Source organism: Hydra vulgaris, chromosome 14, assembly GCF_038396675.1.
Source record: "Hydra vulgaris chromosome 14, alternate assembly HydraT2T_AEP".
In the NCBI taxonomy this organism is placed as follows: Eukaryota; Metazoa; Cnidaria; class Hydrozoa; order Anthoathecata; family Hydridae; genus Hydra; species Hydra vulgaris.
In genome coordinates, this window is record NC_088933.1 from 25,319,970 (window position 1) to 25,347,191 (window position 27,222).

Sequence of the window (27,222 nt, forward strand, 5' to 3'; positions counted from 1 at the left end):
TATTTGTTTTTATGTTGTTTTAGTCATCATTCAAACAAAAATTAAGAAAAGTTTTTAAAAAATTGAGAAACAACTTGGCTGAATGCAAAATTAAGGGAAAAATTAGGGGGAAAATATTCTGAATTTTTTCAGGATATTTTCTGCAAACAATTTTCCAAATTTTTTAAATGTAATGATTATATGAAATATGTAGTTTATATATTCATTATGGTAATTACTTTTTATTATACTTTTATAATAATATAATTATTTTGTATTGTAGTTTTATAATAATAAAAAAAGTATCAGGGTATAAGATATCTTATAACATCGCAATGCATTTTTGAAAAAAATAAAATGTCACATTTATAATATTTTATCTAAACATATTATATTATTTTATATCTAAGTTTTATCAATTTAGGTTTAATAAATATATTACAAAGCTTAATTCAAAATCGTGTAACGTTATGGCAGATAATTCTCATATTGCAACACGCAAAAGATCAAACCCTAATACAAGGTATACTTTTTTTTTCTACCCTATTATATAATATTTTAGACTGTCAAATTTGTCGATGTAATTAATTTAATAATAAATAAGTTATTATAACTTATTTATTATTAAATTTATTAAGTTACATGAAAAATGATAAGTTCTGTATAAAATATTATTGACTAGGAAGATCCAATGGTATTGTTATGTTTTTGCCTAGGAATATCATTTTGTAAGTAGTAAGATAATCCTCATGGGCTGTAAGTAGTAAGATAATCCTAGTAAGATAATCCTCATGGGCTGTCACCTTTGCATCTAGTGAGATAATGTATGAACAAGTTAATGCAGAAACAAGTGCAAATATAAGAAGATGAAAAATAAAGAAAACAAATTATTTAATTAGATGTTATCACATAAGGTGAGTACATGTCTTTTTCTAATCACGCGCATCAGTTATTAACTTTATATATAGATATATATTTATCTATAGACAGATATTAGATATATATATATATATATATATATATATATATATATATATATATATATATATATATATATATATATATATATATATATATATAGATAAACAATATTTTTTTAGACTTGTATTTTTTATTTTGTACTTTTTTTATTTATCTGTCGACTTTTTTGTTATGTCTTTTTTTTATTAAACCCTTATTTATTTTTTAGCAATAAGAGTATAAAATTAGAAGACAAATGAGTTTTTTTATTTTTCTACATTGTATGTAGTATTGTTTTCTTAAAATTATTTAATGGTTTAGATAAAAGAAAACAACTAGATAATCTTGTTGCCAAAATGATTGGCAACTTACCAAGTAAGATTTGTTTTAAAAGTTTGTGATTTAAGATAATTATTAAATAATCATATTATTATTTAAGCTTTTATTCGTTTCTTTTCAGCTAAATCTGATTCATTAGATAAAGTTCTATGCGTACTCTTATAGGAGAAAATATCGACTGATTCCTTAGATTATGTTTGAAGCGTGCTTTTATGGGAGAATTTATCAACTGATTCGTTAGATTAAGTTTGAAGTGCGCTCTTTGTGGATCGATCGTTGCAGATCTATGACTTTGTACTTATTACTTATTCTAATAAACAAACCAACAAGAATTACTCAAACAACAACTTCCTTAATTGATAACATTATAACCAATGATATTTTTAATAATTCGCTTAAAAAAGGCATTATTAAAAGTGACATATCTGATCATTTCCCTATTTTCTTTTCAATAGATATTTATGCGAAAATTTTATATAATGAAAAAAAATCATTTAAAAAACGACTTTTTCATAATAAAAACCTAGAATCTTTTAAATATCAACTTTCTTTAGTTAATTGGGACATTATTCACTTTTCTGAAGACATTAATTTAATATATAAATCTTTTTTTAAAATTTTTTTATGAAATTTATGACATCAATTTTCCCAAAGTAGAAATAAATTACAAACATAAAAAAATTAAATCGCCATGGATTACTAAAGGTATTCTAAAATCATCTAAAATTAAACAAAAACTTTATATTAAATATTTAAAATTGAAAACAACTGAGAGTAAGACCAATTATAAAAATTACGTAAGACTATTTGAACGCCTAAGAAAAAATTCAAAATTAATATATTACACTAATTTACTTGAAAAATACAAATTAAACTCTAAACGCACTTGGCAACTAATAAACGAAATTACGGGTAACACTAAAAATACATCGCAATCTTTGCCCTCAGTTAATAAAGTAGATGATAATTTTATTCTTGATCAAAAAACAATTGCTTCCGAATTTAATAAATATTTTGTATCTGTAGGACAAAACCTAGCCGAAATAATTCCAAACCCTAAAAAATCATTTAAGGCAACATATGACCCTCTAAACTCGTATCTAAATTTTTTTGATTTGTCTTTTGAAGAGTTTGAAAGTGCTTATAAATTGTTAAAGTCAAATAAAGCAGTTGGTCCAGATGATGTCAATGGGAACGTTATTATAAACTGTTTTGACGTTTTAAAAGACATACTTTTCCAAATTTTTAAATGCTCTATTAATCAGGGAGTTTTTCCTGATGATTTAAAAATAGCAAAAATTATTCCTATATTTAAAGAAGGAGAAAAAACTAATGTTAAACACTATCGTCCAATTTCTATCCTCTCTGTTTTTTCTAAAATTTTAGAAAGAATTTTGTACAACAGAATATACAATCACCTTTTATCAAACAATTTATTATATAACATGCAATATGGATTTAAAAAAAATAATTCAACAGAGCATGCAATTATTCAGCTTACAAGAAGTATATCAGACTCATTTAATAATTCTAAATTCACATTGGGAGTATTTATTGATTTAGCGAAAGCGTTTGATACCATTAATCATAAAATTCTTGCAAAAAAATTAAAATGTTGTGGTATAACAGGCAATGTTTTAAAATTGTTAAAAAGTTATTGAACTAATCGCAAACAATTTGTTTACGCCGATGAAACATTATCATCAAATTGGTTAAATATTACATGTGGAGTTCCTCAAGGATCCATATTCTTTTCCTTATTTATATTAATGATTTATACAAAGCCTCGGATTTAATAACAATTATGTTTGCTGATGACACCAATTTATTCATGTCACACAAAAGCATTCCTACTTTATTTAGTTGCTTGAACATCGAGTTAATTAAAATATCTGACTGGTTTAAGACTAACAAATTATCTCTTAACATTGATAAAACTAAATGGGTTCTTTTCCATCCTCTTATCAAAAAACATAAACTGCCAATTAACATGCCTCATCTTGTTATTGACTATATACAAATTAAACAAGTAACAGTAACCAACTTTCTAGGTGTTTGTATAGATGAAAATCTTACATGGAAAAGTCACATTAAAAACTTATCAAGTAAAATTTCAAAAAGTATAGGAATATTGTACAAAGCAAGAAATGTTTTAAATAAACGTACTTTAGTACAGTTATATCACTCATTTATTCATTGTCACATAAACTATGCAAACATTGCTTGGGGTAGTACAAAGAAAATTAAACTTAAACCTCTTTATTGTCACCAGAAGCATGTAGCACGTCTCATATATTTTAAAGACCGTTATACTCATGCCAAGCCTCTATTATTTGAAATGAAAGTTTTTAATATATATGAGCTTAACATTTTTAATATTCTTTGTTTTATGTTTAAATGTAAAACCAATTCCTCCCCTATTTCTTTCCATAATTTGTATTCATCGAAAGATAAAAATAAATACATTTTGCGGAATGATAATTTTATAAAGCAGCCCATTTTTCAAACAAATCTTTTTAAATTTTGTATTGATTATCGCGGACCATTCTTATGGAATAAAATAGTTTTAAAAAATTTCACTAAGGATTTTATTCATCAAAGTAACTACTTTTCTTTTAAACGAAAGCTTAAAGAACTCATTTTTACAATTGAAGATGTAACAATATACTTTTGATATATTTTTTTTTTTTAGTGATCTTCCTTTTTACCCCCTATTTAACTATTGATTTATAAAAATTATATATGCATCATTAACAATTGTAATATATAATAATGTATCTTGTATTTGTAACGGAATATTTTAAGTTTCTTACTTCGTTAACTTATTTCTTATCTTGACGACAAGACCGTATAGTCTTCTACGAGTTCCCGCGTTCTTTTATTATTTAATAACGATTATTATATATATATATATATATATATATATATATATATATATATATATATATATATATATATATATATATATATATATATATGTTTTTATTATTATATATTTGTACTTTAAATATTGTAACGAAATGCTTATTTATAATGTAATAAAAAAAAAAAAAAAAAAAAAAAAAAAAAAAAAATTACTTATTGGATATAAGGAGGATATTTTAACAAAAGTGCAGCTTTTATTACAAATTCAAAATGTTTATGCCAAGAACTAATATACTGACTAATAAAACCATGTAATTTAATACGTATTAAATATTTTCTTGACGATAAGTTTTTTTTCTTTACACGAATCCAAACACTTCGTTTTTATAAAATATAATTATTACTTAAATATTACGTGCCAAAATTAACGTAAAAAGCACGTCTTTTAGACAGTTCATGGAGACCAAAAAGTTACCTAAATATCGGGTGCCAAAAGTAACGTGAAAAACACGTCCATAAATCACGTGAATTGGTCATTTCATGGGGACCAAAAAGTCACCTAAATGTCACGTGCCAAAAGTAACGTGAAATTCACGTTTTTATCACGTCGCTTTGCCTACTGGGAATCAACGCGCGCGACAGCTGAATTGTAATTTTTTTTTGTTTTTTTTTTGCAATGTAAATAGAGTTAAGAGCTAAAAACTTTAAAAGTTTAATGAAATTAGTTCAAATTATATTAAATATATAATATTTTTTTGTTGTTCAACAATATTATCATCTTTTTTTACAAAGAATCAGGTAAGAAAACACTTTGTCATTATATATTTTTATAATTTGTTGTTTATTTTGTTAATTTATTGTTTATTATCATTTTCCGAGAAAGTGCAAGTTTTCTTTTGTAGTTCCTGGAACTGTTTAACGATCGGACGTATTTAACTATTGTACGGGAAAATTTTTTTTTGATTTTGATAGTGATATTTGATTTTGTACTTTTAGTCTGACAACATGGTTCGTCCAAGGACAGAAATATGGAAGCACTTTACTGAGGAAAGAGTCATCGAGAATGGCATTGAGAAAGTTTTTGCAAAGTACAACATTACAACTGTGGCCATGTCTCCAAGCTTACAGATGGAAATACCAGTGGTATGAGGCGTCACATAATTAGTTCTCATTCAGTGATCTGGCTGGCTTGGAAAAAGAAAAAGCAAAGAAAAAACGCCAAGGAAATGTTACCTATCAGAATTTAGAGCAGGTAAATTGGTGTTTTAAATAGTTTTAATTAATTTTTATTAAACTATTTTTATTGAATATTACTTATTTCATTGTTGATTTAGAATTTTTGAGTCATTTTTCTTTAATTTACTTATGAATCCAAAACCTTTTTAGTTTTTACAAAAAAAGGTACTTATTATTCCTTTTTTTAATTTTTAGTTATACGACGAAGATGAGCAATATGGGTAAGAGCAAGGAAGACATACACCTAAAGTCTTGAATAGAGGTGGTTCAACTTCATTTTCTTCACTCAACCTACTATTTGATTCTGAGAGCCAAAGGAACGAGAAACTGTTCGTCGTCTTTACTGCAGCTTGAAATCTGTCTCTCATTTGTTGAACTAAAGTATCGAGATCGGTGTCGAACGCATTCACCTCAAACTGCTTTTCATTGTTTTCGTAGAAATGAACTTTGTTCCTTGCTTCTTCGTAAAACGATTTCCTCTTCCTTGTCCTTTTTTGAACTAATTTTGACTGAAATCCATAGCTTGCTAGACCGGAGACAACCAAATGTGCTTGTTCGGGCCAAGAAGAACTAAATCTAGTAAGATACTCAATAAGAGTCCTCATAAGTTTCATCTCATCATCTAGAGTAATATATTCTGATTGAAATGACACGATGACATAGTTTATTGCTTGAAGTGCTTTGAACCAGAAGGTTGTCATGATAATAAACTCAAATGACTGAGTCCATTTCTCTAAAGATTTTATGTCATTCAAAAGATCTCCAGTTAAATAAAAATCCTGAAGTTTCTGCAGAGAAAGTAGAATCTCTCAGGGTCGCTTAACCAACGGCTTTACAGCCTTAATGCGTGCACTCCATCGGGTTTGCGAGGTTTGATGAAGAGACAAACCAGTCGTCTCGGTCAAGATTTTCCATCGTATAGGGCTTCCACTAAAAAGATTGTAGAGTAACTGAATCCGGCCAAAATTGTTCTTCATTTCTACAGAAGATTCAAGGGAGTGAACACCAGCAAGGTTAAGGTTATGAGCGCTGCATGGTATTTAGAAAGCTTGAGAATTTCTCTGAAGAATGATTGCTAGTACTCCTTTGTACACACCAGACATGTTGACACCATTGTCGTATCCTTAACCTTGACAGTTCTTCAGATCGATGTCGTTTTGCTCCAAGACATCTATAATTAGCTTGGCAATAACTGCACCTTTCCTTTTTTCAATATTTTAGACCCTAAGAAAACGCTCCTTAACTACCCATCTTTTATCAATACCATAGTAGACAAAGTGGAGAACAAAGGCAATTTGCTCAGTTTGAGAGACGTCAGGCGTTTCATCGACAAGAATGGAATAGTAAATTGCCATATGAGCCTCTTTAATAATGGCACCGCAGATAAATCTTCCACACTCTTTGATAAATTCATTTTGAGAACTCCAACCCAAATAATGAACAACAATTTAATTTTTTTTTAAATTTGTTTTCTTGTTGGCTGCGAGAAACTTCTTTGAGGTATAACTGAAGAGTCTTGTAGTGCTTTGCGAGTAGCTCTAGAATCGCAAGAAAGTTGCGGTTATCGTTATCACCAATCCTTTTTGATGAGCCTAAAACAAGGATTATAATAACACATATAAATTACGACTTTCTGTTTAACTAGAGTACAGAGAAAATAAATTGTAAATATAAATATATCAATTAACGTTCATAAATATACCTCTAAAGCTAAGATTGCGTGATGCTAAGAAGAGAATTACATCTAAGATGCACCGCAGAATTTCACGCCACCTAGCTGCCTCATTTCTTATCAATTTTTCTAGACTTGAATCAATCTCACACTGATTTTCCATGCTTTCCAGCGCTGTTTTTCACCTAACGTAATAGTCTCGATGGTGAGAACTGTTTTGGTGGCTTTTTACTTTGTCAGCTTTGTCAGAAGAACAACTGCATCACGTCCTACTTTAGACATATTTTCAGCCCACAAAGCAGGATCGTTTGTAGTAATTGCCTCAACCATCTTATCATTATACTAATATTTCAAATAAATATTTAAATAAGTATATTACTTACACAAGCTCAAAATGATTATTAAAAGAATCTTCGCAAAGCAAAATTTACCAATAAATTGTTTCCATTTTCAACTCTTGTTGCCGATATTGTGCTACTTGAAGGAGGCAGTGCTTCTTCTGAGCTCAAAATATTTTCATAAGACTCATTTGCAAAGCCATCCTATTGAAAATGTGAGAGATATATGAAAAAGAAGATTATGTTTAGACTAATGAAATTACTATTTCAAAAGCTTGACGTGTCTTGGAGGAATTTGTAATAATCAATCTGGAAACAACAGGCCTATCCCCATCTCCTTTTTTTTTTTTAGCTCGTATACCGCAATCTTTGAGTGTACGCTTATTTTTTTGCTCATTTGCTGTCCTATTTGCTGCAATTTTTTCTGTTTTGACAACTAAAATCTTTTTCCTGAAAACAGAAACTGAACATGTTTTGTATTTACAAAACAGAATAATTCAAGTATTAAAGCTATTTTATGTATGTATGTGTTTTTTTATAGACAAAGCAGCCATTATGAGTATTTTCCCGAAAAGGTTTTGACTAGTCTCAGACTTCCGCATATGAGTTCGGATAATGCTGTATTGCTGAGGTAACAATTCTTAAACTCCTAATTTTAAAATATGTGTCAAGTGTATTGTTACAATAAACTTATATTATAAAATTAGGGGTTTTTCTTTAAAGCCCTGTGTATCTATTTTATTAAAGTAAAAAAAATTATTGTGATGTGTGCGCCCCTTCTGATCCTGCACCCGGGTAAAAGTACCCAGTAACCCCCCCCCCCCACGCGGTGGCCCTTTATATCTATATATCTATCTATCTATCTATCTATCTATCTCTCTCTCTCTCTCTCTCTCTCTCTCTCTCTCTCTCTCTCTATATATATATATATATATATATATATATATATTAACGAAGAAAAAACAACTTTTTCTTTACTACTTTAAGTTTTATACTAGGGTTTCTCAAACCTTCGTCATTTGAAAAACGCACATAAGGATTTGGATTTAAATATAAAGCGTCTACATGAAGATACTGTTTCGGAAATTAAAATTGTGCAAAAGAAAATCACATTGTTTGTTAAACAGCAGACTATTGAGAAAATTGTAACAAAAAGTGAACTTATTAGAAAATCATTGTCTGAAAAAGGCATGTTATTACCAAAAAATCCATCCCATGTTATGAGTATGATAAAAAAACAATATGATTTAGCTAAACAAACTGTGGTTTTAGAGATAACAGAAGAAATATCTAGCGGGTTGCGATTTTCTTTACCGTTAGACGAATATACGTCTTTAAAAAATCAACGTTATTTAAATGTAAGTTTACACTTATTAACAAAGTTTTGGAGCCTGGGATTGACTCCGATAGCTGGATCACTTCCTGCAGAAAAAAATTATTGATCTGGTTGAAAATAAACTGTTAGATTTCAATTTATTAGTTAAAAAGCACATCATAGCTAGTGTCACTGACGGAGCATCCGTAATGAAAAAATTTGGACGGCGAAGTGGTATTGAACAGCAGCTGTGTTATGCCTACGGACTTTCTTTGGCAGTATGTAATGTTCTTTACAAAAAGTCAAACTCTTCAGCAAAATATATTGAATTGAAGTTGCAAGATTCCAATGAAAGTTTGATTGATTGCGATGAGTTTGATGATGTATTTGTCTGTAATGATGAGTCATACAGCACAAAGGTGTTACGTTTATTGATGATTTACAAAATAGTGTAAATATAGCCTTAACAATTCAGAAGGTTCGAAAAGTGGTTTGAATGTTCTGCAAATCATCTCTTAAAAATGACGTTTTACAAATCTACGTAAAATCTATGTTTCATAAAGAACTGAAGCTGATATTAGATGTCAAAACAAGGTGGAATAGTCTTGTTGCAATGCTAGAAAGATTGGGAACTAAAGAAAGATTCCTTAAAGTAAAAAACATGTATACTAAAAGCAATGATCGATTTAAAAGAAGTTCTGAATATCTTCGAAGATGAATATGCGATTATGAACGCAATAACAATTTTTCTGCAACCGATAAAAGTTGGAATAGAAACACTTGGTAGAAATGATGCTACTCTACTTGATGCAGAAGGTGTAATGATATTCATTTTGGACAATTAGGCGGAGAAAAAAAATTTGATAGCTAATAAACTGCTTCCAGCGGCGGTTTTAAGCACAGGCAAAGCAGGCATTTGCCGGTGGCCTCGCATTTTTTTTTCTTAGTACAAGTAATATAAAAAAATTTTCTTAGTACAATAAATATAAACAACGAAACTCATTTATTAAAATTCAATATAATGTATGCGTACAGTATTTTTATAAACAGTATTTTTACAAAATATCAACTTTACATATACATCTATTATTATGTATGTAGCAATTTTTTTTTGCGTTATACATAATGCCTGGCAACCATATGAAAGAGTATGCGGTTTCTAGTCTCATATACATTGATAATGACTGTGAAAAATATATCTTTGCCCATATACACCTACACGTCTCAAAGGCTTTTTCTGTTTTTCCATCCTCCTAACTGAATGACTTTTTGTTTGTTTGTTTATTTATTTTATATAATATTGTCTTTACATTTTTACTGTTGCACAAGACATAATCTGAGCAGTGATGGGATGTTATGCTGGTTCCGGGTATTTGTTGTAGCGGTTTCTGAATTCAGAAGTGATGAATCATTTGAAGCGATTATTAAAAAATCTGAAGAAATAGCTATAAAATTAGGTACTGAGCCAGTATTCCCTCAAGTGCGGCTTAGCCGAAAACGACGTTTTTTTTAATATGAAGGAACTGATACACCTCTAAATGGAAAGTCTAAATATAAAGTAGATTTTTTTAATGCAATAATTGATGTTGCATTAGTAAGCTTAAATGAAAGATTCAAAATGCTTGATTCATACAACAAAATATTAGGTTTTTTAACCCGTACCGAAAAAATGCGAAGTTTAGATGCGAATGAATTGTTGAATGATTGTAAAAATTTAGAAATATCACTGAGAAATCCTAGTACAGAAGAATCGGACGTGAACCATGAAGAGTTATACTCGGAAATAAATACATTTTTAAGAATGGAAGCTTCGGCGGAATCGAAAGATGCACTGGAAATTTTGAAGTATATTACGGCAAATTCTTTAATCTAAATTTTTCCAAATTTATTTATTGCCCTACGAATTTTACTAACTTCCCCTATTTCAGTGGCAAGCGCAGAGAGGTCATTTTCCAAATTAAAACTCATAAAAAACTATTTACGTTCCACTATGGGTCAAGACCGCTTATCTGCATTAGCTTTAATTTCCATTGAAAATAAAATAAGTCGGTCCTTGGACTGTTCTGATTTAATTGACGAGTTTGCGTCTTTAAAAGTCAGAAAGGTTAAGTTTTAAGTCAATGTAATCGATCCTCCTAAAATCTGCGAAAAAAATAAATGATATCGCATTTTGAGTAGTCTTATTAGTGCATCTTCAACTAAAATAAAAAAATACTTGATGTACATTTAAAACCTATGTGCGTTTTTTGCTTCGTTACGTTCTAATAAATATCCACAATAGAACACAAGAATTAAAAACTCAACTAATATAATAGAAAACTTGCCTATGGCCTCGCATATGGTAAATCCGTCACTGACTGCTTCAATCTGTGCAGCAGAGAGTTGAAGAACACAGAAATGCCAATTTAATTGGACAACTAAAATTTTTAAACAAACCAATTAGTTATAATCAGAAATCAAATATCAACTCCAAACTACTCTTACCGTCCAAACATGCATTAAAAGCCACAGCAAAAAAAAATTATACCAGGTTGTACATAGAGCATGCTAGCACTAGTTCATCAAATAATGAAATATTTGAAGTGAGTCGTAATAATGAAAGCATGGTTTCTGACCCGTCAATACCTCAACCTGTTGCTCCAAATTTATTAGGCAAAAGTATTTTGACACTTGAACAAAAATTGGATGCGACTATTTGTAATGTCAAACAAATAGAAAAAGCAGCTCTAGAAGACATTAGCAATTTAAAAAACCTCACAAAAGAAATCAAACTTTTTGAGGCAACTGGAAAACGTAGCAAAAGTTTAGAAAGAATATACTCCACATTACTGACCATCAAGCCGACATCAATTGAATCAGAAAGAGCTTTTTCTGCCGCGGGTCTATTTATGGGAAAAATTCGTTCACGATTAAGTGATAAATCAATTGATTGCTTATGTTTTTTAAAGCAATATTTTATTTTAAATAGTAATAATTTTATTTAAAATAGTAAATTTGTCAGAATTTATTTTAAATAGTAATAATTTTATTTAAAATAGTAAATTTGTCAGAAACCGCTTGTTTTTATATCAAAAATTATACCGGTAAATCCCGGGATAAATAAGTTACACACCGGGAATCCCGGGATGCTTAATTTACGGGAAATGAGAAACCCTACTTATCACCGGCGTCAAAAAAAGATAAGAGGAGTTTATTCGTGTGCCTGCATTTTGAAATCAACTCAATTCGTTTATTTAACAAGTAATCACCTTTTTATGTTAAAATTTTTGACGAAGCGTTATAATGATTGCAATGTTTTACAATTTTCCACTTAATTAAGGGTGCAATCATTTTGTCTTTTATGTCCCAAATTTCTTTAGACAACTCGGTATCATTTTTATATTTATTAATGCTGAAAAATTTTAGGTGATTAGCATACCTAAATTTGAATGGAGTTTCACATAAGCCAAAATATACTTTTTCTTTGTTGTCAGGTTTATTTGACGACACGGTGGCTTGATAAACGATGTTCTTCGACAAGCACTGATTGATCTTGGGACAGATGGATTTGTTGGCACAGTTGCATGTTTTCCCCTCATCTTTATCTTCGCTATATAATATCCTGCGATTGTGCGAATTAATGATGGACTTAATGTTTGGCATACATGAGTAGCTTATTTTAATGGTATTTCGATTAAATATATATTTCGATATAATATATATGCATATATATATATATATATATATATATATATATATATATATATATATATATATATATATATATATATATATATATATATATACATATACATATATAATATATATATTTCTTTATGTCAAATAACTTTAATCAGGTTTGCTAAGCCGGGATTTTTTTTACTGCTCCTAAAAAATGTATGTAGGACTTTGGTATTAGTTGTTGTGTGCTATTCCTGCAACTACAGAAATTATATTTAAAAAGAGAAATATTTTTTGAAAAACTGAAAGAGAAGGTAAACAATGTTCTACCAACATTTAAAGTTTCTGGTTTAAACAAGACTGTTTTATTTCTAACCTAAAACGAAAGCTTAAAAAAAAAGCATATTTGCAAGTCCTGATATGCACCAAGTCATCAACAAATTCCAAAGTAAAATTGCTCTTTCAGGTGTAACGTAAGAAGTTCAAATGCAATAATAAAGGGTTATTATATTATATTCAATGCAAAATTGAGAAACCATGTTCAATGCCAACTCTATACAGGGCCGACGACACGGGTTCTGAAGTGAGGGGGAGGGGGAGGGCACAATCGTCAATTCTTAAAAAAAGTCTACTATATTTAGAATACTCCTAAAAATAAAAAAAAGGTCCTCGTGCCTTCGTGTCGTAGTTCCTGCTAAATGATACCAATATATCTATCTATCTATCTATCTATCTATCTATCTATCTATATATATATATATATATATATATATATATATATATATATATATATATATATATATATATATATATATATATATATATATATATATATATATATATATATATATATATATATATATATATATATATATATATATATATATATATATATATATAATTCGGAAACCGGAAAAGGAAATAGAAATAGTAGAGAAAAAAATCAATTAAAAGTATATATATATATATTTTTTTTAATTGATTTTTTTCTCTACTATTTCTATTTCCTTTTCCAGTTTCCAAATTATGAAAAAAGATAGAAAACTGTTTCAAGGACTTAAGCAAAATCAAGACCAAGGCCACTGAATAATAACACTATCCTGTACCGAGTTTAGTACAAATATAATTTAAATTTATAATAATAAATCTGAGGACTAGAATGATTAACTTCATGATATTGTAAGTACAAAAAAAAGCCTAGACTATTATGTAATAAATTGTTCAAATCAGTTCAATAGTGTATGAATAGTACATTAGTACGCAAAAATGTTGGTCGATAGTGGACGCTACATTGGGTTAATCTTAATGACTATTGGTTGTTATCTCTATGCTAAGTCAAATATTTCTTCGGATATGAGAAATTGTTTAGCAAAACATATCATAAAATTCAAATAAAAGTAAAAATAAATAGACAAATAAAATATAAGTATACTAATGCAAAGGATAATAATACAGCAGTTATTCAGCATTCAACTGTATTGCCAAAAGGATTAGGAATCTATACAGCTTTGCGTCAGCTTCATTAGTAACAGACGTTTGAAGTTTAAAAAAACACTACAACTTATAGTTGAAGAACCACTATTTATAGTTGATGACTTCTGCTGGTTATTGATGACCTCTAGTAACGATTTTCGACATCTATTAATAACCAGTAACCAATATTATCAAGTTAACACAATGGAGCTAAATATTTATTTGAAATTTTAAAAGACTTTGCTTAACTAAGAGCCATTAGAATTGTTTTAGTTATAAAAAAAAACAACAGTTGTTAAAAAACAAAAGTTGATAATGTTGGTAATCAAATGATGCAATTCTAGTTACAACTTAGTAAATCTTACTTATGCTGACTGCACAATGCTCTCTTAAAAGCATCATGTTAACTCAGTTAAATAATCTTTGAAAACTAATAATTATGTTCTACCAGTTTTAATTAAGCTGTATCAATTATAACTATGCTGTATCAATCATAAATAAAATTACTTTATTGCAGAACTGAATTTGTTGAAGCGTTGCAGCTTTGAGCTATTGTTGATAAAGAAATATTTTTTAAATCTATATCACTCTCGCTAGCAATACAATTCTTCTTTTTCTTCTTCGAAAGTTTCCTAACTTTAGCTTTAAGTTTTAATTGAAATTCTTGATGATTGAAGCAATATATGATGGGAGCAATGATTGCATCAATGAAGTTAACATATTTCACAAAAAAAGTAAGTATTTCGCCTATATTCGATTTATAGAACTTTTCATTAAAAAAAGATGGAGCCAGCTCAAAATGTTGAACGAGCAAGTAAATAATTGTCGGTGCCCAGGTGATTGCGTAACACAAAACTAACCACAAGACTAGTAAAGTAGTTTTAGAAAAATTTATCGACTTTGTTGATTTGATACTAGCAACATACTGATTGTTAATGGTTAATTTGTTTAAAAAGACACATATTTTGATTAACTTTCGACGGATTAAAACGTAAGAAAATACAACAAATAGGTAAATCAAAAATGCATTAATCACAAGCATTAAAATGGACCATATTTTAGGTTGATTGTAGCTACACTGTTTTGTTAGAAGGATAGGCTTAGCCATTTTTAATGGAACAAACGGAATTAAACAAAGTCCACCTACATATATCCAACTAAATATAATTAACTTTATAACACGGGTTTTGGTAACAGTAAGGTGATATGATGTTAACATTTTGATAGCTAGCAATCTATCAATGCTAAGTAAAGCAACGCCGATGCATGATCCATAAAATGTAAGCATAGAAGTAAACCGATAAAAATCACAAGCCCATCTATTTACATAAAACATATCAATTGCGTATAAAGGTACCACAAACAATCCTTGGATCAAATGAACTACAATAAGATTTGCAATCAAAAGCGTTGGTGGGTTTTGCAAGAGACGCTTTGACGTCATAATAACGTTGACACATAAGGAATTGATAAGTACTATAAAAACGCTTAAAACTGCCAAAAGTATTGCATATACCAGTTTTGCATTCATTCTTAAATTTGACGCCTAAATATTAAAAATTATATTGAATTTAACATGTTTATTGTATACACTCACTTTACCGTAAATTTATCAAAAAACTTTTAAGCTAAATGATACTTAAATAAATAGTTGTAATTGAAATAATTTAAATTTTCTAATATTTTGAGTGAAGTTTTAATTTAAAATAATTTAAAGTTTCTAATTATTAAAAAAATCAAATATACTTAAGAACTTGTCAAGATTTTCATTTAAATCATAACCTTCTCATATCTATAAACGTTACGATTTGATTACTTTGCCAAAATTAAGAGTTACTTAGATAAAAAATATTTTTTTATTAAAGTTGTTGTTATTCATAAAAGTGTTGCTTTCTTTTTGCCGTGTCAATGTTTTTATTTCGTAACGGAAAAATAAAAATATTGACTTACTTTGTTGTTATAATTGCTTGATGTACAGCTAGGCTATTGTTTTATTCAACTTTAAATGTCTAGGGGAAATTTTTAGACTTGTTAAAACTATACATGAGTTATACATGATAAACATTGAGAAGCTCACTCGTCTTTTCGTAAGAAGAGGAAGAAAAAGATTTTTTTAAATTTTAATCTGTTTTTTTGTGAATTGAGTACGATTTAGCATTTTTTTAAAAAAAGCATTAGTTTAATTGTATTTTTAAAACATCATTAAAAGTTTTTCATATTGGTTCAAATTGAGTAAAACTCATTTTCTATGGAAAAATACTGATTTCAAAGCGTAATTTGACATGAATTTTTCTTCATGTAAAATTTGTAAGTTATAAACTAGTGGCAAATAATTAAACATGCTCACAAAAATGTTTAGAAACGGGTCAAAAGACAAAAAATTTGGTTTCACAGGAATTGAAAACTCAGGAATCGTATGAAACCCAAATAATGTTTAAAAAAATATTCTTTAGTCAAAAAAGGTTTATTTTACTTAAAATAGGTTTTTTGTTTTGACTAAAATAAATTGATAAATAAAGTACTGTGGTTTTCCGCTAAAAACTTGTTCAACTTGAATATTATTAACCATGATACATAACAAGCAGTAAATTTTCAGGCACTGTTTTTTTTTTTTTTTTTTTTTTTAATGCACTGAGTCATCAAGTAAGTTAGCTTTTGAATTGTCGTTAAGTGTGACAATCTTAAGTTTTAATAATTCTTATAAGCAAGAGAAATAAGAAAAATAAGTTTAAATAATTATGTTCTTATAAGCAAGATGCTTCAAAATCATTATTATCTTTGGAAGAAATCACCAGAGTGTTTGTGCTTTTTTTCACTGAACTCTTTCATTATAGATTGATACTCGGAACCGGCGTTGGCAAAGGTTCTCTAAGTTTGTCTTAGCATTGTTGATACCAGCGTTGTAAAGTATTTTAAATACTTATTTTGTAAAGAAATGCAATTTAGAATTTAATTAGTATTTTCAATGCCTTTTTAAAGTACGAAACACGTATAAGCTTTTCTGTTAAAAAAAAAAAAGATAGAGTTAACTCTCGATATCTCGAACACTAAGAGAACCGGAAAAAAAGTTCGAGATATCGAGAGTTTAAGATATCAAGAAAGGGGTTGAAAATAAGTAAACTTGCTCAACTTTCATTAAAAAAGCAATTCATTTTTCTGACAAAAATCATTAACAACAAAAACTACAACTTTTAGAAAAAATCTGTTAGCTGGTATTGCTTCAAATTATCCATCTTTTCCATCTTCATTAAATCCTCAAGTTTTAGTTTCTTAGGATTGTACATCATTTATGTATTTAAAGCAAAGCGTTTTGAATCGAATTTTGAACTGTAGAGCGAAGCGTTTTGAATCGAATTTTGAACTGTAGAGCAAAGCGTTTTGAATCGAATTTCGAACTGTAAAGCGAAGCGTTTTGAACCGAGTTTTGAACTGTATAGCAAAGCGTTTTGAATCGAATTTTGAATTGTAAAGCGAAGCGTTTTGAATCGAATTTTAAACTGTATAACAAAGCGTTTTGAATCGTAGTTTGAGTTGTACATAGCAAAACGTCTTGAATTGTTTCAAAAGCATTTTCTGTTTGAATATCCGATAGGCGTGGCAGAGCTTTGACGTCAAAAATCAATTCGTCAACGCTACCTTCAACTTCATTATCGTCGTTTTTAAAATTAGGGTCTAAAATCTGAGCAATAATTTCAGCATGAGTGGCAAGTAAACCAATGGTTACTACATCGCAACCTAAACCAATGTAAGATTCCGCTGAGAGATTTTCTTGGACGGCGCTAGGACCTAAATCTCACAAACGGTTAATTTCTTCTGTCAAAAATTTAAAAGGATGATCACCATCAGCTTCTTTAATACTCTTGTTTGTTTTGCTGAAACCAGCTTTTTTAAAGCAATTGATGATAGTCTCCTTCGACACACCATGAAGAAATAAGATCTATAATTGCTTGAAGTAAAGATATTTTGGCAGGGGTTAGTTTATTGACAGCTTTGATACACAGTTATATCATTTATCGTGGTGGCACTTTTGCCTGAGATTATTTTAAAGCTGATGACGTTCCTAAAAATAGGAACAGAATAATTGAATTTTAATTACATGTTTGGAAAATTCAATAAATTATATATAAACATATATATGCTTATTTGTTTATATTTAAATTGAAAAAGATTTGACAAAATTTAACTGACCTTTCTTTCCAACTATGAAACCAACAATCAGATGCTATAAAGTCCTACTCTTTATTTGCTATTTCTTTCAGTATGGTACCATCAATTGGTACTTGTTGACTTCTTTTTGCAACAAATCACGTGAATATAGCTTGTCTACATTTTCGAAATTACCACTACGAAGTTTCATCCGTTTAGATTTTGTGCCATTTTTTTCGAGTGAGATTATTTACTTATTGTTAACCCAGGTTGATAATGTGTCCTTTGGGACACCATACTTTTGGGCAACCTCGTTAGACATCCCTGTCTCCAGGTCTTTTAATGCCTTGCATTTCTTCTATTATAGATTTATTTGTGAGTTTTCGCTTAACAAGCGGCATGTTATTGCGTTAGACAAAAATAATAGATAAATCTGTTTAAGAGATGCTTTTCAGAAGTTCAATTCATAAAAAAAAAATCGAATTTTTAAAAATTTCATAACAGTACTTTTTAAAAATTGGAAATTAAATGTTATTAAAAAATTTCTTGAAAAAAAAAAATGTTAAAAAGTTCGAGATAACGAGAGAAAATGGCCCTGTGGACCGAAAATATTGTTCGAGATACCAAAAAGTTTAAGGTGGCACACAACTGAAAACAAGTTTTTTTGTAAATAATCAAAATTTTGATTTTTTTTTTTTTAATGACAATTATTTTATATTAAAATAAAATAAAAAACAGATAATTTTTTTTTTTAATTAATTTTATTATCCATAATGGCCAAAAATGGGTTGTAAAACATGTGTTTTTAGTAAATCTTCAAAACCTAATAACTTAATTTTGCCTCAACTACTGAAACTAAAATTTTGAACATAGCTTCCTAATCATATTTCACCCTGTTTGACCGTGGGAATTTTTATAATTTAAATTATTTCATGAAATATTGCATTTCTAACAAAATCACCTAATATATATATGAAATATCAATAAATTCAGCACTATAAACATCAATATTTCACTTTCTATAACTTTTTATGAAAATTCTGAGGGTTAAATGAAGTATTATATTATGATAAACAAATCCTGAAAATTGTATTATGTAATTCTGTTTTGTTAATGAGAAAATGTGTTTCAAAGTTTAAAAAAATACATATTGAGAAAAAAGCAAAAATAAGAAAAAAATATATAACAACATAAAAATTATCAAAATCCACCAGAGATGTAACTATCAGTTGTTTCTTTTATTTGCTGATCGTCTATGAAACCTTTTTTAACTGCTCTTATTTTTTTTCTCTGCATTTTACTTTTATCCGTTGACTTTGACTTCATATGTCGAATTCTGGTTTTGTCAACTTTACTTGACGAAGCTAATGTAACAATTCCACTCAAGCCAAAGTATTTTAAAACTTCTAATACACCATTAGCACCATCATTATAATGCAGCACTGCTGAGTATGTTCCCATTTCAATTGTAGACTTACTAACAAATGTGTGCTTTGGTACGCGAGACCATATAATAGAATTTAATGCTTCATTGGCATTTTGCGTCGTTCCATGCAAACATTTAATTAGAAGATCATCAGCCTGAAGATCCTTGATGATTGGTAAAATAAGATTCTTAATCCAGATAGGTATACATGATTTTGATTTGTAATTTGTATTATTTAGAGCCCAATATTTGCACCAACTTGCCAATCCTCTTGGGCAAAACTGATGTTGCATTTGCTGGTTTTCAAAGTTGGTAAAATGAAATAAAATAGCATAAACTGCCTTTTTCATAGCATACAAGTTGTTGACATTTTGACGAATGGCCATGCCATAATAGTTTTGCATAGAATTTATACATTTTTCTGTTAGGTTACCTCTACCTGATAAAGGTGTTTTAGTGCCTTTGTGTGCTTTGACTAAATTTCTAAGTCGTGTACCCAATCTTTTTTGCACATGACCTACACATTCAAGTTTTATTGGAGTGATGTCAAAATCCTGGTAAGGGTTTGAGTTTTTGACATCTTTGAATGAAGAAGTGTCTCCATCACCTAGAAACTCTTTATAAATTACATTATTTTTTTTAACCGAGCGATTAAAAATTGTTACTGCTCCTGCAGACTCCATACTTCCAGACGAAGATTTGTGATTTATTTCACATTGATGATCAATTATCCAACACTGATATTCTGGAGTTCCTTTTTTACTGTTCCACATTTTACAGCCCATGCAGTACTTAGACAAAACTTCAATATCAATGCATTTATCCCCAGAAATCGCAGTAACTACACCGTGCAATGAATTGTGACCGCGTTTCTGCCATGTACCATCAATTGAAACTCTTACACATGGTATATCCTGAGCAATGTCAACTTTTTTAGAGTCCTTAGTCGCTAATAACATACTTTTCTCTGAAGCACTTTTATAAGCTACCATAATAGTTTTGTTTAATTTTTGAAATCCATTTTCAGATATACATTTTAAGTTCATGCAAGATGAAAATGTTTTTATAGCTCCATAACCACAGCCTACTTCTCGAAAAGCTATTATTGCACGAATATTAACATCATTAGCCATTCCAGACGATTTTTTTATAATCTAAAAAAACATATATAATTTATATCATCGTATAGAGCTTGACCTGACTTAAAAAATGAGGGGTCATTCGACCTTTGAAGTTAAGCGGATCCAAAGTTATTGAGTTTTTTGTAGTGCAAAAATCAATGATTTTTTGACGAAAGGTATAGGGCTTAAGTATGGAAAATTTGCAGCGTTATGGCACCGAAAAAGAGAGCATTTTTGGATCATATTGACTTTTGAATAACTTTTGAACCGTTATTACATTTGACTTGAAATTTTACGTAATGATTCAACAACTATAAGAAAATAAAATACAAAAAAATTTTTTTTTAATTCTGTCGGGATTGCCCAGAACTGTCTATTTTACAGACTGAGGGTTTTTACTTATTTACTTAGTTTTGGTGTCATATTGACTCTTGAATAACTCTTGAACCGTTATTACATTTGACTTGAAATTTTCCATATTGATTCACCAACTATAAGAAAATAAAATACCAAAATATTTTTATTTAATTCAGTCGGGATTGTCCAGATTTGTCTATTTTACAGACTGTGGGTTTTAACTTATTTACTTAGTTTTGATGTCATATTAACTTTAGAATAACTTTTAAACCATTATTACATTTGACTTTAAATTTTCCATAGTGATCCAACAACTATAAGAAAATAAAATACCCCAAAATTTTTTTGTTCAACTGACGAGATTTACCAGAATCATCTATTTTACAGACTGAGGGTTTTCACTTATTTACCTAGTTTTAGAAAATAAAATTTGGGGTTATATTATAATAACACCATACAAATGTGCATAAAGGAACCATGGAATCCAAATAGTACATCATTTTGAAATCATTGCATAATTTACAGACCGTTCAGTAAATTACTGCAAAAGGGCTACACAAACCAACTGGGCATACCGACTATGAATATATTTGATATTTTTCAACCGTTATTAAATTTGACTCGAAGTTTTTCATAATGGTCCCATTTTTATTCATCTGACGAGATTAATCAGAATTGTCTATTTTACAGACTGAGGATTTTTACTAATTTACATAGTTTTGGAAAATAAAATTTATGGTTATGTTATAATTACACCATGCAAATATGCATAAACGAATCATGGAATCCAAATAATACATCATTTTAAATTTATATTATAACTTACAGACCAGTCAGTAAATTACTGCGTAAGGGATTATTCAGAATGACCTATTTAACAGACAGAAGATTCTTCAATGAAGTTAAATTTGAATTTTTATTGAAAATAACTTACAGCAAATGAACTTTCTGAAATTTGGAGTACTTACAACTGCAATAGGCAGGTATAACAGCAGAAATTATATCTAAAAATGTAAAAATATTATTATTAGAAACACAGGTACACAAAAACGTGTTAAAAATATTTTGTTAATTCATTTTAAAAATACATATATATTAAAAACATTTAAAACTAAATAAGTATAAAATAAGAAACTTACTCTTTAAGATTGTTTATGTGAACCTATGAAAACGCCTAAGATAAAAAAAATGAAAATAACATAAAAAAATGTTTTTATTATAAAACTTATTTCTTGGCTTTTAGTGAATGATTAGAAGTAGCAAGTTTCAGTAACGAAACAAACTAATAATCATTTTTAACAATAGACACCATCGAGAAGGTAAGCCAAGTTGTCTATCAACACAAAACATCACAACAATAACATCACAACAACATACATCATAATGACTGACGGGTACATAAACACAAACATACATATAGTGACTTACGGGTGCGTCAACACCGCTCCAGAGGTCCAACAGAACACAAACATACACATAATGACTGATGGGTACATAAACACAAACATACATATAGTGACTTACGGGTGCGTCAACACCAACAGAACACAAACATACACATAATGACTGACGGGTACATAAACACAAACATACATATAGTGACTTACGGGTGCGTCAACACCGCTCCAGAGGTCCAACAGAACACAAACATACACATAATGACTAACCGGTACATAAACAAAAACGTACATATAGTGACTTAAGGGTGAGTCAACACCGCTCCAGAGGTCCAACAGAGCACAAACATACACAAAATGACTGACAGGTACATAAACACAAACATACATATAATGACTTACAGGTGCGTAAACACAAACATACAAATAATTACGTATCGGTAGATCAACACCGCTGCAGAGGTGAACAGAAGACAGGTATTCGTATAATGGCTTGTAGATGCACCTACAAAAATATACATATGACTCACAAATACCTAAACAAAAGGATACATATATTAACGGTACATCAGCGCAAAAATAGAAAGCATGACTTACCAGTATGTTGCCATGGCTGCAGAGGTCCAACAGAAATCAAATATACATATAAAGAATTGTGGGTGCGCAAACACCGCTCTAGATGACCAAACAAATTACATACATGATGACACCAGCTGCAGCTACTGTTGTCATGTTAGGTTTCATTTTTAACCTGCAGTCATAAGAAGCAAAGTCACGTTCAGACACAACATTAGTACGCGGACAGTTTTGAGTTTCCTCAAGGACATCAACATCTGGATTGTGATATTTCCCTCCAGGCAATTGGTCTCTTAACTGACTCTGGATCATAACCGAACACGAACAACATATAACTTCAAGACATTCTTGGGTTAAGGCATCCAAAAGTGGGTCAATACAGTTAGAAAACAAACAATCAAACAATTCATCCTTAGTGAGATATTTGACATCAAAAAATGTAGAACCACTTAACATTATTGATGCATCAGAAGAACAAGAAACAAAATAATTAAACATTTGCGACCAAACAGTATTCAAAGAAAAAATATGACCTTCTTCTTCAATAATACGAAAAAGAGGTCCTGATATCAGTTTATTAAAAATTCCCAGAGCTCTGGTTGAAGCATGAAAAATTATGTTGTCAATATCATGCCTAATTGATTCACGAAGGAAATTTGAACCATCAAGATTAAAAACAAATTCTTTAAGATGATCTTTATGAAAATATGTTGCTCCACCAAGTAAAAATATAATGTTAAACCGATGATGCAGAAATGAAACCATAAAATTTTTTGAAAACTTTTTACGCAAAAATGCCCTCCATTCATCAGCTTTCCCGTTCCGTTGATCGCCATGTCTATAGCTTGTAAGTTTTGAAAGTTCATACAAAATATCAAAGGTACGTGAGTTTTGAGAATTTATAAAACCACCATGAATACTATCTTCCTGCTCAACCACTTTTTCCCATTCTATGATTGCTTTTTCTGCATATATTCCTAAATTATGGATAACATGTAAGCCACAAAAAACATGATGCATTTGAGAAATTTTTAATTTTTCATTTAAAGGAAGTCGATCATAGTTTTCAACAACAAAAGGTAAAATTGCTTCTCTCCAATGTTTAAATTGCTTAAAAAAACTTGAATTAACTATGGTGCGATCTGTCATCAAAGATTTGAACGAAAAAATAAGCTTCCGAAGATCATCCTCATAGTTTTCCTTTTCAGGAGAAAATATTTGAGACATATCAGTGAGTAAATTTTTTAGCTCTCCAAAATAAGATTGTGCCTCACCTGAAAACATATCTTCTATCCCAAACGTGTAGCTTCCAGATGACGTTGTGACTTGAAAACTACCAATCTCTCTAAAATTATACTTTGTGCCATCTGTATGAAGAACATTGTGTGTACTATTCAATATAGCCTCTCTAACCTGAGCTTTTGATAAAAGGTTCATTTCACTAAAAAATTCAGCAGCAAAAGATTTTTTTGGAAGTGTGCCACATGAAATTCCAGCCATTTTTTGTAGTACAGTTCTGATAACAGATTCAACATTGTTAACAGAAACATTTTTACTTAAAAGGTCATAATATACTGAACGAATTTCATCATTATATCTACCTCCTTCAAAAACATCAATTACATTTTTTTCAAAAAAGTCAACTCTTTCCTTCAGCTCTTCTGAAAGATTTTCAAAGTAATTTAAACTCTCCATTAAGATTGAATCATTCGTTTCATCAGATGTTTTCAAAACAGTGTTTTCAATTTTTTTCTTAAAATACCATGCCTTTTGTCGATCTGATTGTGAACGTTTTCTAGCCAAATCAATTTCTTTTTCTAATCTAATATTTTTTGCAACAATTGGTTAACCCTACAATCCTTTCTAACTTCTCTTTTATTGACATTTCTGACATTATATTTCGACAAGATTGCTTGATATTTTCTTTTGTATTCATTACATCTTTTATTAATTTGTCTATTTTGTAATTTAAGATGATTAATTCTCTGTTTGTATTTTTTTATTTGATAGGTCAAATCATCTGATAATATAGGTAGTTTTTTATCCAAACTGGAAACTGGCAGATTCACTTCATTAACTTGTGCATCAAGAAGAAAATTTTCAGAATCATTTCCTAAAGAGGTGTATACAACAGAGTTTGGGGTAACAGAACACAAAAAATCATCATTAGCAATTTGCAAGTTTAAATCAGAAGATACAAAAACAGTAATTTGATTTGGAACAATTTCACTATTGTGGATAGAAGTTGGGGTAGAACAAGCATCAGAAGGTGACAAATCAACAACATCCGGAAAAGCACCAATAAAAGATAAAGCAGAGCTTAAAAAATACTTTGTTAAATCAAAATTTTTGGCACGATTTAATTTTGCAATGAAATCTTTTGACTTTTGAAGGCACTTGATCAGCATAACTCTAGATATAGGGTATTTAAACAAGGATGTAAAAAATACTGAAAGATTCGGCCATGTCAAGTTAAATTTTTCTTTTTCTTTACAAATTTGTAAAAAATGGCGATTGGTTAAAACCAAATCTGGATTTTTGAGGGATACAATGCCTCCATTAATATTTAGATAATCCAAAACAGTGTCAGAGACTAAAATTAAAAGTAAACTTAATTTAAGTGACATAAAGAAAAATAAGGGGTGGATTACTTTGGTTTCAATAAATAGAATTATTAAAATGAAAAAAAGTTGTGCTACAGTATTCCTAATTTATAATTTTGACTTACTTTCTTGACTTATAGATGGAGCAACCATTTTGGTGAGACTACTGTTAATGTCAACACCTAAAAAAAAGGAATTAAAATAATTATTACAAGATTTCATAGTATTTAATCAAAAAACAAATAGAGGCAAATATAAAAAGAAATAAAGAATTTCTTACACAACTCCATTTTCGTAAGCTTCTGTTGAATACTATTTTTAGGTTTTTGTTTTAAAAAAAACAGTTTAAATAAGAGCAACCTGTAGTTAAAATAGTAAAAATCAAGATTTTAACTTTCTTGAAGAATGCAGACCTTTTACCTGGGAAAAAGTAAAAGATTTATTTTCATTTGATTAAAATTTTAAGAATTACACTTTCACTTTCAATATAATTTTCATTATTTAACCAAAACAAACGCAAAAATCAAAACAGATAACGTCATTAAATACGCGAAGAAAAGCATATATATATACACATAATTTATATATGCAAATCCTTAGTACCAATTCTTTAGATAAACTTAAATAAAGACTTGTTTTAAATAGAGGAAAGGCTAAACTTGCAATTTCCACCTGGACGTTTTTCAAAAACATTTTTTTTTCTATATAAATCAACCTTGAAGTTTTTAAACGCTGAGAACTAAAATTTTTTGTATAAATGTTAAAAAACGTCCAGATTCCATTAGATTCCTCGTCCTTTTCTTAATAAATATGGAAAGTTTCATAAAAATTAGATGTGTTTAAGTTCTAAGGAATCCTTACCTTCAAAAGCTTCGTTTTAAAAAAACGTTCCCGCGGCAAGTTTTTTTATGAAAAGTGGTCTCAAGATATGGGTAATATATAAATGAAGCCATACAAAGCTTAGTACTTTCTATATATGGTTGGAAAGAGATTGAGTAACACTAACTGATGCAAAAAATTTTTTCAAGGCGCTAGCTTAACCATACAAAAAGATATAAGAGAGCAAAGTTTATGAAAATTACGTGTTTTTTGTCAAACGTCAAATGTTTTTTGTTAAGCCGTGGAATCGCTAACATCATATGGTGAGTTAGCTGTTACTGCATCAAATTTAGCATTTATTGATTTGTTTGATGAATTAAATCTTTTAACATAATCACAGTGTTCACATTTTAATTGAAACAAATGTGCAAATCCTTTTCTACTGGAATCAACATCTGTTAAAAGTAATGGCTGAAAGCAGTTGTTGCATGCAGTTTTAGCTATAAGTTCTTTAAGAATTGAAAAATTAATAAAAACAAAATAGTTATCTTTTACAGAATCAAATGTATTCGAGTAGTTGGGTTTGATTTTCCTTTCACTAGAACAGCTACTTGCTGCTTGAGTTGTGGATGATGTCATCGTCGATGATAAGATGTAAGAAGAAGATGATTTTTTATTTCCAACAACACCATTCCATTTTCGTTTTATCCTTCTTGATAAATTTTGTTTAGTTTTATTTCCTTGTTTATTCATTTAAAAACAACTTTATTCCAACTAAATTGAAATCAATTTTTAAATTATTTGGTATAAAATGAGAGAAAAGTTACAGTATAAAAGACTAACATTAACAGATTAAAAACACTCTTGTTCGTAAATAAAATTTTGAATTATGACTTTTAAAACTGAAAACTAACAAGAGTCTGCGTATAACAAATTAAAA

General features: G+C 29.1%; 3 protein-coding genes and 1 long non-coding RNA gene across 5 annotated transcripts; 1 reads left to right on the forward strand and 3 right to left on the reverse strand.

Moving 5' to 3' along the window:
• Positions 1-4,796: 4,796 nt before the first annotated feature.
• Positions 4,797-9,800, forward strand: LOC136090536 (uncharacterized). Of its 2 annotated transcripts, XR_010643476.1 has the most exons (4): positions 4,797-4,941; positions 5,140-5,395; positions 5,575-8,020; positions 8,388-9,800. It is a non-coding gene; the product is annotated as an uncharacterized LOC136090536 (long non-coding RNA). The 2 variants fall into 2 exon arrangements; XR_010643475.1 differs by lacking the exon at positions 4,797-4,941 and having other exon boundaries at positions 5,096-5,395.
• Positions 9,801-13,772: 3,972 nt separating this feature from the next.
• On the reverse strand, positions 13,773-15,723 carry LOC136090500 (melanopsin-like). The gene is made up of 2 exons (XM_065817206.1): positions 15,584-15,723; positions 13,773-15,383 (listed from the first exon to the last, which is right to left on the reverse strand). Exon 2 carries the CDS (start codon positions 15,366-15,368, stop codon positions 14,346-14,348), a length of 1,023 nt encoding a protein of 340 aa, XP_065673278.1. The 5' UTR covers positions 15,369-15,383; positions 15,584-15,723; the 3' UTR covers positions 13,773-14,345.
• A 3,347-nt stretch (positions 15,724-19,070) lies between these two features.
• On the reverse strand, positions 19,071-22,913 carry LOC136090563 (uncharacterized). The gene is made up of 5 exons (XM_065817352.1): positions 22,882-22,913; positions 22,709-22,789; positions 22,027-22,061; positions 21,822-21,891; positions 19,071-20,563 (listed from the first exon to the last, which is right to left on the reverse strand). The coding sequence occupies exon 5, from the start codon at positions 20,540-20,542 to the stop codon at positions 19,184-19,186; it is 1,359 nt and encodes a 452-aa protein (XP_065673424.1). The 5' UTR covers positions 20,543-20,563; positions 21,822-21,891; positions 22,027-22,061; positions 22,709-22,789; positions 22,882-22,913; the 3' UTR covers positions 19,071-19,183.
• LOC136090562 (uncharacterized) lies at positions 22,871-25,883 on the reverse strand. The gene is made up of 3 exons (XM_065817351.1): positions 25,744-25,883; positions 25,589-25,645; positions 22,871-25,453 (listed from the first exon to the last, which is right to left on the reverse strand). Exon 3 carries the CDS (start codon positions 24,553-24,555, stop codon positions 22,960-22,962), a length of 1,596 nt encoding a protein of 531 aa, XP_065673423.1. The 5' UTR covers positions 24,556-25,453; positions 25,589-25,645; positions 25,744-25,883; the 3' UTR covers positions 22,871-22,959.
• Positions 25,884-27,222: the final 1,339 nt, after the last annotated feature.

Excerpts from the sequence above, each read along its gene's own strand:
- LOC136090500 (XM_065817206.1), bottom strand. The coding sequence starts at position 15,368 with ATGAATGCAAAACTGGTATATGCAATACTTTTGGCAGTTTTAAGCGTT.
- LOC136090563 (XM_065817352.1), bottom strand. The coding sequence starts at position 20,542 with ATGGCTAATGATGTTAATATTCGTGCAATAATAGCTTTTCGAGAAGTA.
- LOC136090562 (XM_065817351.1), bottom strand. The coding sequence starts at position 24,555 with ATGGAGAGTTTAAATTACTTTGAAAATCTTTCAGAAGAGCTGAAGGAA.